The sequence below is a fragment of the Pseudophryne corroboree genome, chromosome 3 (assembly GCF_028390025.1).
Source record: "Pseudophryne corroboree isolate aPseCor3 chromosome 3, aPseCor3.hap2, whole genome shotgun sequence".
Lineage (NCBI taxonomy): Eukaryota > Metazoa > Chordata > Amphibia > Anura > Myobatrachidae > Pseudophryne > Pseudophryne corroboree.
This window is the reverse complement of record NC_086446.1, coordinates 195,789,761-195,804,862: the sequence shown is the minus strand read 5'-3', so window position 1 is coordinate 195,804,862 and position 15,102 is coordinate 195,789,761. Positions and strand designations below refer to the sequence as shown.

General features: G+C 41.6%; 1 protein-coding gene across 1 annotated transcript in view; it reads right to left on the bottom strand.

The window, feature by feature from the left end:
• Positions 1-14,043: 14,043 nt before the first annotated feature.
• The window catches only part of LOC135057230 (collagen alpha-2(IX) chain-like), a 151,984-nt gene continuing 150,925 nt past the window's right edge, over positions 14,044-15,102 (bottom strand). The window contains exon 15 of the mRNA XM_063963125.1: positions 14,044-14,503. Within this exon, the coding sequence (XP_063819195.1) occupies positions 14,127-14,503 (377 nt within the window). The 3' untranslated portion in view covers positions 14,044-14,126. The remainder of the gene's footprint in view (positions 14,504-15,102) is intronic.

Genomic DNA, 15,102 nt, shown 5'->3' with positions numbered 1-15,102 from the left:
ATCTAACAGCCTATAAAATAGCAGAAGCTGATTCCTCTTCTGGCTGCTAGAACATGGCAGGTGCTTTAACTATTAACAATTAAAAATACAAAGAATATATTTGAGAGGCCTTCTTTGTATTATTATAATCATTTTTATAGTCAAAACTCTGGAGTAAAAAGTCTGACAGGCGAGGCAGTGCCTATCTTTTCCACACATCTCTGATCAAACCTTACTGAATTTCCAGCACTATATAAAGCGGCATTTTTGTATAATGCCCACATGAACCCTTGGGCTCATACCAGTGGCGTAAGTAGAAATGTTTCTCCCCCAAGCCAAAACATTCTCCGGCGCAATCTCCCCCCCCCCCACCCCTCCACATAATTGGCACTAGTAAAGTTATGAATCAGCGCGCGCTTCAAAAAAGGGACGTGGCCTTGCTGAAATGGGTGTGGCTTTGCATAAAGGGGTGTGGCATTGCAGGAAAAGACTACCTTATACCCCAGTTTTGCAACCTGCACGCCCAGACGTTGGCCACCACAGGAAAAAAAATAATCCTGATTCATGCCCCTTACATTATTTGTCATTTTTCCTCCTTATAGTAATGCCCAGTATACATTATGCCACATACTGCAATGGCCCTTAGACATTATGCCGCACACAATAATGCCCATGACAGAATATAACACACACCATAATGCCAACACATTATGCCACACACCGTAATGCCTGTGACACATTATGACACGCATCGCAATGCCCGTTATACATTATGCTACACATTGCAATGCCCCTGATACATTATAGCACATACAATGCCTGTGACACATTATGACACACACCGCAATGTCCGTGATACATTATGCCACACACTGCAATGTCCGTGATACATTATGCCACACACTGCAATGACCCTGAGACATTATACCACATACCACAATGCCCGTGATATAGTATATCACACACGTAATGCCTGTTACACATACCGCAATGCCTGTTATACCTAGTGATGAGTGGGTTCGGATCCTCGGGATCTGAACCCCCCGGAACCGAGCAAGGCGGGAAGATTCGAGTCCACCTAGGAACCCTGTAAAATGGGTGAAGTTCGGGGGGGTTCGGATTCCGAGGAACCGAACCCGCTCATCACTAATTATAATTAGTGATGAACGGGTTCGGTTCCTTGAGATCCGAACCCCCCCGAACTTCACCCTTTTTTGCACGGGTCCGAGCAGACTCGGATCCTCCCGCCTTGCTCGGTTAACCCGAGCGCGCCCGAACGTCATCATCCCGCAGTCGGATTCTCGTGAGATTTGTATTCTATATAAGGAGCCGCGCGTCGCCGCCATTTTTCACGCGTGCATTGGAGATGATCGTGAGAGGACGTGGCTGCCGTCTTCTCAGTTTCTATGTTCAGTGGGCTGCAAATATCTGTGCTCAGTGTGCTGAAAATATCTGTGCTCAGTGTGCTGCAAGTGCAAATATCTACGTTCTCTGCCTGAAAAACGCTCCATATCTGTGCTCAGTGTGCTGCAAATATCTGTGCTCAGTGTGCTAATTGCTTTATTGTGGGGACTGGGGACCAGCAGTATTATATAGTAGGAGGACAGTGCAGAGTTTTGCTGACCAGTGACCACCAGTATTATACGTTCTCTGCCTGAAAAACGCTCCATATCTGTGCTGAATTGTAGTATATAGTAGGAGGACAGTGCATAATTTTGCTGACCAGTGACCACCAGTATATATATAATATATAGCAGTACGGTACAGTAGGCCACTGCTCTACCTACCTCTGTGTCGTCAAGTATACTATCCATCCATACCTGTGGTGCATTTCAGTTTTGCACAGTTTGCTGACCACCAGTATATAATATATAGCAGTACGGTACAGTAGGCCACTGCTCTACCTACCTCTGTGTCGTCAAGTATACTGTCCATCCATACCTGTGGTGCATTTCAGTTTTGCACAGTTTGCTGACCACCGGTTTATAATATATAGCAGTACGGTACAGAAGGCCACTCCTCTACCTACCTCTGTGTCGTCAAGTATACTATCCATCCATACCTGTGGTGCATTTCAGTTTTGCACAGTTTGCTGACCACCAGTATATAATATATGGCAGTACGGTACAGTAGGCCACTGCTCTACCTACCTCTGTGTCGTCAAGTATACTATCCATCCATACCTGTGGTGCATTTCGGTTTTGCACAGTTTGCTGACCACCAGTATATAATATATAGCAGTACGGTACAGTAGGCCACCGCTCTACCTACCTCTGTGTCGTCAAGTATACTATCCATCCATACCTGTGGTGCATTTCAGTTTTGCACAGTTTGCTGACCACCAGTATATAATATATAGCAGTACGGTACAGTAGGCCACTGCTCTACCTACCTCTGTGTCGTCAAGTATACTATCCATCCATACCTGTGGTGCATTTCAGTTGTGCGCAGTATATATAGTAGTAGGCCATTGCTATTGATATATTACTGGCATATAATTCCACACATTAAAAATGGAGAACAAAAATGTGGAGGGTAAAATAGGGAAAGATCAAGATCCACTTCCACCTTGTGCTGAAGCTGGTGCCACTAGTCATGGCCGAGTCGATGAAATGCCATCAACGTCGTCTGCCAAGGCCGATGCCCAATGTCATAGTAAAGATCATGTAAAATTGAAAAAAATAAAGTTCAGTAAAATGACCCAAAAATCTAAATCAAAATCGTCTGAGGAGAAGCGTAAACTTGCCAATGTGCCATTTACGACACGGAGTGGCAAGGAACGGCTGAGGGCCTGGCCTATGTTCATGGCTAGTGGTTCAGCTTCACATGAGGATGGAAGCACTCATCCTCCTGCTAGAAAACTTAAAAGAGTTAAGATGGCAAAAGCACAGCAAAGAACTGTGCGTTCTTCTAAATCACAAATCCCCAAGGAGAGTCCAATTGTGTCGGCTGCGATGCCTGACCTTCCCAACACTGGACGGGAAGAGGTTGCGCCTTCCACCATTTGCACGCCCCCTGCAAGTGCTGGAAGGAGCACCCGCAGTCCAGTTCCTGATAGTCAAATTGAAGATGTCACTGTTGAAGTACACCAGGATGAGGATATGGGTGTTGCTGGCGCTGGGGAGGAAATTGACAAGGAGGATTCTGATGGTGAGGTGGTTTGTTTAAGTCAGGCACCCGGGGAGACACCTGTTGTCCATGGGACGAATATGGCCATTGACATGCCTGGTCAAAATACAAAAAAAATCACCTCTTCGGTGTGGAATTATTTCAAAAGAAATGCGGACAACTGGTGTCAAGCCATGTGTTGCCTTTGTCAAACTGTAATAAGTAGAGGTAAGGACGTTAACCACCTAGGAACATCCTCCCTTATACGTCACCTGAACCGCATTCATCAGAAGTCAGTGACAAGTTCAAAAACTTTGGATGACAGCGGAAGCAGTCCACTGCCAACTCCTGCAAACCACACCACCAACTCCCTCAGTGTCAATTTCCTCCTTACACAGGATAGCCAATAGTCCTGCAGGCCATGTCACTGTCAAGTCTGACGAGTCCTCTCCTGCCTGGGATTCCTCCGATGCATTCTTGAGTGTAACGCTTACTGCTGCTGGCTCTGCTGTTGTTGCTGCTGGGAGTCGATCATCATCCCAGAGGGGAAGTCGGAAGACCACTTGTACTACTTCCAGTAAGCAATTGACTGTCCAACAGTCCTTTGCGAGGAAGATGAAATATCACAGCAGTCATCCTGCTGCAAAGCGGATAACTCAGGCCTTGGCAGCCTGGGTGGTGAGAAACGTGTTTTCGGTATCCACCGTTAATTCACAGGGAACTAGACACTTGATTAAGGTACTGTGTCCCCGGTACCAAATACCATCTAGGTTCCATTTCTCTAGGCAGGCGATACCGAAAATGTACACAGACGTCAGAAAAAGAGTCACCAGTGTCCTAAAAAACGCAGTTGTACCCAATGTCCACTTAACCATGGACATGTGGACAAGTGGAGCAGGGCAGACTCAGGACTATATGACTGTGACAGCCCACTGGGTAGATGTATTGCCTCCCGCAGCAAGAACAGCAGCGGCGGCACCAGTAGCAGCATCTCGCAAACGCCAACTCATTCCTAGGCAGGCTACGCTTTGTATCACCGCTTTCCATAAGAGGCACACAGCTGACAACCTCTTACGGAAACTGAGGAACATCATCGCAGAATGGCTTACCCCAATTGGACTCTCCTGGGGATTTGTGACATCGGACAACGCCACCAATATTGTGCGTGCATTACATCTGGGCAAATTCCAGCACGTCCCATGTTTTGCACATACATTGAATTTCGTGGTGCAGAATTATTTAAAATACAAATTCACAATAATTAAAACCAAGGTTTTAATAGGAAGCGCTGTCCAGTCACATTAATACATAAAAATATATATTTAATTTTTCAAGAAAAAGCATATATGGCCATATAATTTACATAAATAACAAACATAAAAATATAATCAGCAATGTGATAATAACCAATGTTAAAATAGCATAAAAAGTCCAAATATTAGTCAGTTAATAAGGGCATGCAATCTTGCTCATAATTGATATAGTCATCCATTCGTTTTTAACATGTTAGTCCATTAGTAAGTGGATCCAATGTATTCAATTGTTAATTTCTCAGAAATCACTGGTAAATTTAACTCATACCTCCCATGTATGGCAATTTGTGGGGGCTATTGCAAGATAGAGACCAATGTTCAATTGATGCAGAACGGATCCAATATGGACTTACAAGCCGGGGGAGCGTTCCCTCTCTCTCCTCCTTCTGGCAGCGTGGGTACGTAGTACAATTGTCCACAACACGAGATGCGGCTTGTGGGAGCGACAGCTCACAGCTTGCACAACGATTGCAGCCCGATCACGTGACGGGTTTCTCCGCCTCTCCACTTCCAGGTACTCGGCGGCTTCCTCAGACATATATGCTCACTGGTCCGCTTAATGCCCTTTTATCCTCCTATAATTACCACAATCAGCAGGCAGCATTAGCCCACCTGGGAACACACTTGTCTCTAATTCACCGTTGTCATAGTAACTAATACACAATTCTTCCATCATTACAAGCATATAACTACCTCCGGCTTCCGGTCACATGCTGCTTGCGTTCCATATGCGGATTTTTGCGTTCCAGCTTCTAATTCACATTTAAAACATAATCATTCAATATAACACACAAATAAAATAAAATTAAAATCCAGATAAATGACTGCCAGCTAATCCCACCATATTCCTATAACTATTTATTAACAACATAATAGGCTATAGTATCAAGGGGAGTAGATACTCAGATATTATTTAATTCTATTGTATCATTAAGCCCCCCCGGTACTAGGGTCTTCATACTAAAAATCCAGAAGGCCTCCCGTCTACATAGACGGTTATATCTATCTCCCCCTCTCGCTGTTGCTTTTATATAGCTGTAATTTTTATATTCCTAATAGAGCCCTTCTGACAATCAGAAAAATGTCTATATAGAGAGTTTGTTCTGGAGTTCATTAAAATATTTCTTTTATGCTCCATGAACCTAATATGTAGTTGTCTAATGGTGCGGCCTATATATTGAAGGCCGCATCCACATACCAGCAGGTAGATCACAAAATCAGACCTGCAATTAATAAAATCTTTACTCGAGAATATCTCATCAGATACATTGGAAGCTTATGATGGCCTTACCCTTCAGATCAGAAACCTGGCATCTGGGGCTTAGTACATATGGGAAATGCGATAAACCCCTGAAAACTGGGTTCTTACTGCATTTCCTATTAATACACCCCACCTAGTATGAGTAAAACAAAATGGTAGATATTTCTCAGAAAAAAAGAGTATAAACAGTTCAGCAATAACAGCAAGAAATAGTTTTATTCATATAATAAAATCCACCAATGCAATTTTACACATATGTGCTGGGAAAGATCCAGATATATGATTATTCTCTGAGCTAGCTCTCTAGCTCTAGAGCTAATAGAAGTTGCTCAGTGATGATGTTAACTAACCCATGAAATTGAGCATCAGAGGGATCGCTTGTTCAGACGGCTAAGGAGCTCCTCTCATGCAAAAGTGGTTCTGTAGGGGGGTGGTATTGGGGCTCCAGCCAATGCGTCCCTCAGCACCGGCGATCTGTCCAGAAGGTCCTTGGAGAAAGTGCACATGTTGTCTGGGTCCTCCTTAATCTTGCTCTAGCTATCTGCTGGGACCTCCTTTGTGTGTCATGGTAGGATATAATCCTGTGCACACCACTTGTCAGTGTGCTGCTGTGGCCAGGTTTTGGGCCAGCCCTAAGCCCCGACCTCTCACAGTAAAGAGTGGAGCTCTGAGTCAATGGGGATCATCCTGGATGGAGTAGAGTTGTGGCAGTGAGGGTTGTAGGTGGACTTAGGCAGCCAGGAGGCATGGCCACAGGCTGGAGAGAGTGGCACTTGGATGGGCAGAGGTGGGGCTGTTATATTGGCCAGAGAAATTCTCATGCTGTGACAGCACTGTACCTGACAGCTGCCCAGAAGGCAGAAAGAGTAGCCTTCCCAGCTGTCAGATAAATGCATGCAGAGTACACGGACAGCCCTAGCACTGCAGAATTGTACAGGCCCGGGGGGGGGGGGGGTGGCGGGCAGATGGCACAATGTCCCTCCCCCACCGGCCAAGCCCACCACTCGTAAGGATGGTGGTTTATAGAATGAGTAATCTCTACTCTCAGTACCTCTGTCATGCTGAAAATCTGTACATGAGATGTAGCCGTGTGAAAACAAAGCACATAGAGGGCAAAGCAGATAATTTTCTTAAAGCTTGTGATGAGATTCATAATTAAACACCAGAACCTCACCTTTTTTGATATTGCTGCACTGTTTGAGAAAATCCATTTACAAAATGCATTTACATAGACCAGCTTTGGTAACACAGCAGGAGAGAAGAGGATGGGTAGGGATCTGCTATTGTTTTAGAATGTATTTTATTCATTTAATAGCATTTATTTATATAACACTAGCATATTCCATTGCACTTTACCATTGGCCATTGGGAACAAAACAATAATAAAATGAGACTGGGTATAAACAGACAGAAAAGTAAGAACCCTCTTGACAAACTGACAAGCTATAAGTGAGTAGGAATTTAAGAAATGAGGCTAAGTACTAAATATTTCATATTGCTGTAGCCATACAGCAGTAATAAAATGACCGTAGTATGATCCATTCTTACAGCAATATTGGTGTGGTGATCAGTGGACTGCGTAAGTATAGAAACAAAACAGCTGTAAAACGTTGTGTAAACTTTGCAAAGGGGAGGATATTGGGGTAGAAAAGCATATGGATGATATGTGGGTGGCTCAGGAAAATGTAAAGCTTGTCTTAATGGGAGTAATTCAGACCTAATCGCTAGGGTGCATTTTTTGCATCCCTGCGATCAGGTAGTCGCCGCCTACAGGGGGAGGGTATTGTGTGTGTGCAGGTGTGCAATCGCTTGTGCTGGAGAGCTGCACAAATAGCAGTTTGTGCAGTCTCTGCACAGCCCAGGACTTACCCTGGCGCTGCATTGATCGGGTCCCTCCTGCGTTTTTCCAGACACTCCCTAGAAACTGTCAGTTGCCACCCACAAATGCCCTCTGCCTGTCAATCTCTGTTGATGCGGTTCATCGCGCCTGCGCATTGCGGTGCATACGCATATGCAGTGCAAACCTGATCGCAGCCTGTGAGAAAATGCACAGCCGCGGTCAGATCTGAATCACCCCAATGTTTGGAGGCTAGAAGAAAGTCTTATTGTATACAAGAGAACATTCTACAGAGTGGATGTAGACTGAATAAAAGTCATGTAACTGTGAATGGAAGCAGGTAATGAGTGAGGATGAGAGATGGCAATTTCAGGGTATAGGGGTCAAGTTGGGAGATATTTTGATTAGGGATGAGCGGGTCTGGTTCTCGGGGAACCGAACCCCCCTGAACATTGCGATCCTAGGCGGGATCAGAGTCCAGCTCGGGACTTCCCGCCTTACTTGTATCCCAAAGCGAGGCCGAACATCATCTTCCCGCTGTCGGATTCTCACGGGTTTTGGATTCTATATACAGTAAGTCCCCGTGTATCGGCGACATCTTCACTTTGGCTGTGCAGAAGGTACTGGGTGGACGTGTCTGTCTCTAGTACTGTGTTGTCCTGCATGGCGTGGGGTAGGTGCTCTGCTTGTTGTATCTGAAAGGGGTGCTCTTTCTGACTTCTGTATCTGAAAAAGGGGTGCTCTCTCTCTCTGCTGAATCTGAAAAAGGGGAGATCTCTCTGCTGTATCTGAAAGGGATTATCTGTCCATCCAGGGGCTCCACCTCAGTGTAAAATTAAAATAATGAAAGCTAAAAACTAAAAGCCTAAAATTATAAAAAAAAATTGTACCGAACCCCAGGTACTATATAATTTTTTTAAATTTTCATAAGTACTGTGACAATGGCGGTCAGACCGCAATATATTATTTCTTACCCATACACGTATTTTGCGATGCTGTTGGTGAAGGTCAACTGCTGTGAGTAATTATATATATTTCATACTCATTTGTGCGACACTGCAATTGCCGGTGTGTGATATAAAAAATAATACATATTTTGACTCATTTGTGCAACACTGTAACCACAGTGTGTGGTATAAAAAATAATATATATATATATATTTTGATTTACATTTATATTTTGTGCTGTGTTATCCCAGTATACATCCAGGAACTGCAGCTGCTTCGTCCATCTAGTGGTGTTCTGTCAGTCCACCCAAAATAAAAGACATCTGTTTTTTAAATATTGTGTGCTGTATCCTCCAAGTATACATCCAGGTGTGCTCTGTCCATTTCAGGGTGCTGTGTCCGTAGCTCAAATTCTTATGTTATAACTTATTGTCCTATTTTAATAATTGTTCTTATCACCACATTTTGATTAATTTTAATTAATATTATTAATAATAATTAATTATAAATTAACAAATGTTAAATTAAATAAATATAACTTAACTCTCCACACTTGTATAGTAAACCTTCTGCATATCAAATATATCTTTGAGGAACAGAAGAACTTGATAATAAATAAATAAATTAATTAATTCATTAATTAATTAATTAATTAAATAAAAATAAAAATAAATAAAATAAAATAAATTTAATCTAAAATATTGTCTTTTTTTATTCTTCTTAACCTTAATCATCTTTTAGTGAACTGAAATCTTGAGCCTTGCCTAATGCGTTATGTTTTTAAATAAATGTAAAAAAAATGTTGTGCTGTGTCAGTCCTCCCAGTATATACATCCAAGGGATGCTCCATCCAGCTACCTCAGTGCAACCTCTTGGCCTAAACTGGATGAAAACAATATTGGTGGTCATTCCGAGTTGTTCGCTCTGTAATTTTCTTCGTATCACAGCGATTTTCCGCTAACTGCGCATGCGCAATGTTCGCACTGCGACTGCGCCAAGTAAATTTGCTATGCAGTTAGGTATTTTACTCACGGCATTACGAAATTTTTTCTTCATTCTGGTGTTCGGAATGTGATTGACAGGAAGTGGGTGTTTCTGGGCGGAAACTGGCCGTTTTATGGGTGTGTGTGATAAAACGCTACCGTTTCTGGGAAAAACGCGGGAGTGGCTGGAGAAACGAAGGAGTGTCTGGGCGAACGCTGGGTGTGTTTGTGACGTCAAACCAGGAACGACAAGCACTGAACTGATTGCACTGGAAGAGTAAGTCTCGAGCTACTCAGAAACTGCAAAGAAATTTCTATTCGCAATTTTGAGAACCTTTCGTTCGCAATTTTGATAAGCTGAAATTCACTCCCAGTAGGCGGCGGCTTAGCGTGGCAATGCTGCTAAAAGCAGCTTGCGAGCGAACAACTCAGAATCACCCCCATTGTGAGGTGTTCAGAATAGACTGGAAGTTAGTGAAAATGAATGTTATTACTGTTAATAATACTATAGAAACAAAAACACCCCCAAATTCTGTTATTTTAGCTGTTTGTATAATATTTCCCCAAAGAAATACAGATCCAAAACCAAAACCCGCAAGGACGGTTTTGGCAAAACCAATACAGATCCAAAACACGAAGGAGATACACATCCAAAACCAAAACACAAAACCTGAAAAATGGCCTGAAGCACAACCCTAATTTTTATATAAGGGAAGAGATGTACATTGGTGTAGTTTTGTTGAGAGAGATTTTCTTGACAAAGACTGTCTTAGTTGAAACATGTTGGGGGATTAGTGAGGAACCAGTAGCTTACCAGCAACTGACCATCTTGGAGAACACAGATGATCCACAGCTGGACCATGCAATCCCAGAAAGGGCCCGTATTTTCCATCTGTGTTGGACTGAAATATAGTATCTCCTGACATCTGGTATGCTGCTTACTCATCTAATGGTGGAATTTATTTATTTTATTTGTTTATATTATTTATACATAATTGGTAAATAAATCCGTTTCCACTAATTGGAGCTCTTTTCCTACTACATGCTAATAGTTTGGATGAAAGGACCTCAGTTGTAGAACCATGAGTCTATTATACTACATGCCTACATACATGATGGATCCTTGTGAGTAGTTGGTATACTTTGATTCCATCTTCAATTGCCATTACCTTCCACACATTTTCCTTTATCTATTTTTTTGGAGGTCGACAGGTATCTATAAATAGTATTGGAAGATATGCTACACACTATTGTGTACTTTAAAAGGACAATATCAATTGCACCTTCAGTTGAGAGTTTGTTTTCAATTTGACTTTGTTGTTCGTTATTGGTGATAGCCACTTGTTAGCCTACAGTAGCTGCACCCACCTCTGGTGGCCAGGAGATATCTTTTACTGGTTCGGTATAGAGATGATCAATTAGCCTAGCATTCCTGCAGTCCATCAATCCTCATTAAATACCTTTCAATCCTTCTTACATGACCATTAGACCTCCCTATATTTCCTTAAAATGTTCTTCAAACTTCTTCCAATGTACCTTACATGTACAGTACATCATTCCACCAGGAAAAAATGCTTCATACGATGACTTGGAGCATCAGTGCACCTGATTGGAAACATCATTTTGACTTTTTTTTGTCTTTGTGTTTTTTTAAGTAGGTTTCGGTGTCTGTATACAGTACATGACATAAACCTGGCACATATGCTACTAATGCAGAGTTTAAAGCACCTTGTACAGTGTTCTCCTCAGCATACTGTATGTAAATATGCTGTTTTTCTGAGCAATTTTAAACAGTTTGTCATTTATTTCTTCAACCTAAAAAAACAAAACAGAGGGGCTGATGCAGTGTTAATTTGCACTGTGCATGCTCAAAAAGCAATATTATGTAAAGTCATGATCATGCAAATGCTGTCCATGCAGCCCACCATGCTAGGAGGAATTTCTTTGGTACCACCTAAGATACTTATTAATAAATTACATTATGATTTTATTGGATTTCTTGCACTATTATATTGCAGAGGCAGCTTTCTCATTAGGCCGCATACGTGCAGTAGCTCATAGCACCCAATCAAAGACCAGCCATGTGTTATGCAGAATGGGTTGGTTTTAGTGGGTGAATTGTAATCTTCAAGCCCTTCCCCTATACACTTTGTCATGGAAGTAAGATAAAGGCCCTCATTCCGATTTGATCGCTCGCTAGCTGCTTTTAGCAGCAGGGCACACGCTAAGCTGCCTCCCTCTGGGCTTAGCAGAAGTGTGAACGAAAGGTTAGCAGAACAGTGCTGAAACTTTTTCAAGCAGTTTCAGAGTAGCTGCAGACCTACTCCTTCCTTGCGATCACTTCAGTCTGTTTAGTTCCTGCTTTGACGTCACAAACACGCCCTGCGTTCGGCCAGCTACTCCCCCGTTTCCCCAGGCACGCCTGCGTTTTTACCTGACAAGCCTGCGTTTTTTAGCACACTCCCTGAAAACGGTCAGTTACCACCCAGAAACACCCACTTCCTGTCAATCACTCACCGATCAGCAGAGCGACTGAAAAGCGTCGCTTGACCTTGTGTAAAACGGCATAGTTTTTTTGTGAAAGTACTTTGCGCGTACGCACTGCGGCCCGTACGAATGCGCAGAAATGCCGATTTTTAGCCTGATTGCTACGCTGCGAACAATGGCAGCTAGCGATCAACTCGGAATGACCCCCAAATGCAAGATGGTTACATGCTCTTTTTTGAGTATTCCAGACTATAGGCAGGTATAGTTTGTGACCAGCTGTTATACAGATTATATGTTAATGATAATCAACCATTTGTTCCCAAACACTGGAAAATGGACAAAAACTGTTGTTCAGACAAATTAGTTAAATCAAACGGGTTTAACCAATTTGTTTGAATTACCATTTTTTGTCTATTTTCCAGTGTTTGGAAGCAAATGATTGATTGTTATTTGCTCCCATACTTTACCAGATTTTCATTCCAACCGGCCAGATTGGACAGATGGTCTGCCACATAATTGTATGGTATATACCCAGCTTGATATATGCAATTGATTACCATTTGTAATGTGTACTGGCAAATTCAGATATCCCTGGAATTAAGAATAACTGAATTTATCAATGCAGTTTCATGTTGTTAAGTATAATTCATACTCAATTACTAAAAAGTAGATGTGTGGATTTGGATTTACCCGGATCTCAAAACGGTATCTATCTTATTGGCTCTCTGATGTCACGTGTTTTGGTTAGCAAATAAGAAAAATAGGGATAAATCCAAACTCACGTTAATTCTGGCGTTAAGAACCGAGTAAATCCAAACCTGCACATCTCTACTAAAAAGTATGTCATCTTAAAATACTATGTTGACTTTATATGAATTTACATTTTATTACAGTATTCCCAACCTTGGTCTTCAAAGCACACTAACAGTCCAAGTTTTAGAGGTATCCATGCTTGAGTACAGGTGACTTAATTAGTGCCTCAGTTATTTTGATTTAACCATCTGTGCAAAAGCCTGGATATCACTAAAGCCTGCACTGTTAGTGTGCCTTCAGGGAATGCCTGGTATAGAGTAAGCACCCTGTCCCAGGTAGACAGATATTACAATTACCACACACCATAGACAGCCATGGATATTTTACATCTGACTCCAAGATGCCTTCACTCATATCACACTTTACTGTACCTTATGCTAAGTTCCCTTTTTCTCTTCTCACTTTGGTGTAGAGATGTATGAATGTTTGGAGAGAGATAAAGTGGAAAGAGATACAGTACCAACCAATCAGATTCTAGTTGTCATTTTACAGGGTGTGTTTGAAATTGGACCATCAAGAGCCGACTACAAAAGCTCTGGGCCTATAGAGTTAAGAGACAAACTCCAGTAGCCTCTCGTAAACCCGATTCACACAGACACACAACCTGGATTTTTTCCCGGGTCCTTGCTTCATTGTGAAGTGAGTATCAACACAGGTTGAAACTTTGTTCATTATCCCGGATTGGATCTGAAATTTTGGTCTGAAAGGTGCATTAGAAGCAGCAGATCAGCTGTGTTGCCAAAGAGGCTTTATGCTGTCAGATAGTTACGCATGCAGTAGATGATATTTATATTTAAGTAACCACAAAATAAGTATTCGTGACAATACAGACAAAAAAGCAGTAGGGAGATCAGACAGCTATAAGCACAATTGCCCTTTGACCCACACTTGCATTTTCAGTCTTTACTATTAATGCAATCAGGTGACATTTATTCTCCATTGTACTCTATTGTCCTGATTTGTAATTTGTATTGTCCGTTGTTTTAGGTTTTCTGAGCAATTGAAAGTCAATACTTATTTTTGTATATACTATAACATGCTGGTCCATTCCTAAATGCATGTTCATTATCCTGCACTAAACCATTGGAGCAGATACCTTACACCAGTTGTTCCAAGTTAAGTTACCATATTGTTGTACATGTATACTTGCTGTGTACACCTATAGATCTGCAAAATGTAGTAGATTTCACTAAAATGCTTTGTAAGATGAAATGGAATTTCAAAATATTTAATTAATAATTTATTTATTTATTTGAGAAACATAAAAAAATCTGAAACTTGTAAAACAAGTAATTTTCATAGAATAAGGTACATTTTTACATTTTAAAGGTATGTGTACATAGGGTTTCACTTTATTTTTATATGTCATTTAGAGTTAACAATATTGTTAGCAATATTTAAAACTCACAAACAGTAAGTCGTTTTTGGTTACAAGTCTTGTCATTCCACGTTCCATCTGTATACATTTCAACACAACTTTCTTTTCCTTTACCACTGGGTTCATTTTTTCTCCAGTGGGTGTAGTTTAGTAGTTGGCCATCTAAATAATGGAAGTTTCCAGCTTTTGGCCCCTCGACGATCCCTAAATATGCATATCTATTGTATTCCTTTAATATTTGTGTTACGGCATCATTTTCAGCTTCATCCATAGGAGTAGCGACGCTTCCACTGACAGTTTCACAAGTGGTCACAGAAGTTGCAAAGTCTACTTCTTTTCCATTCGTGGCCAGTATTTTCTTTTCTACTTTTTTAATTTTTCCTCCTAAGAGGAGAACTAAAATAAAAAGTAAGGCCCTTGTAATTCCAATATTAAGCATTTCATGTTAATTATATAATATTTCATGTAAGTAGCACATGTTCTTGGCACCATATTGGCAACTTGCTTAATAAAAATGACAGTATACATGACCACATGTTTAAATAAAGAACATATATTTACTATTTTACAGTATACCTTTTTTACAATCTCATGCACTGCTTGCAAAAACAGCAAATATTATTTCTTTCAAACTGGGTAATTATATGAATATTTATGCTGTACACTGAACACCAGATACTGTATAATAACTCTTAGGGGAGATGTATTAAATCTTGGAGAGAGATACAATGGAGAGAAATAAAGTAGCTCATTCAGAGATGGATGCAGAGCGCTGCATACGCAGCCAGATCTGAGTCCATTTCCTCACATGCTGGGGGCTACCCAGCACAGGACAAGGCCACCAAGCATGTGTGAGGCCGCCTCCCAATGCAAACACAATTAGATTGTGGTCACATAGGAACTAAGGTTGACCCCTGGCACGGTGTCAGGCGGTCGGCCGCCTTTTTTTAAAAATCGGAGCACCTGCTTGTGATGTCATGCAGCTGCCTCAAAAA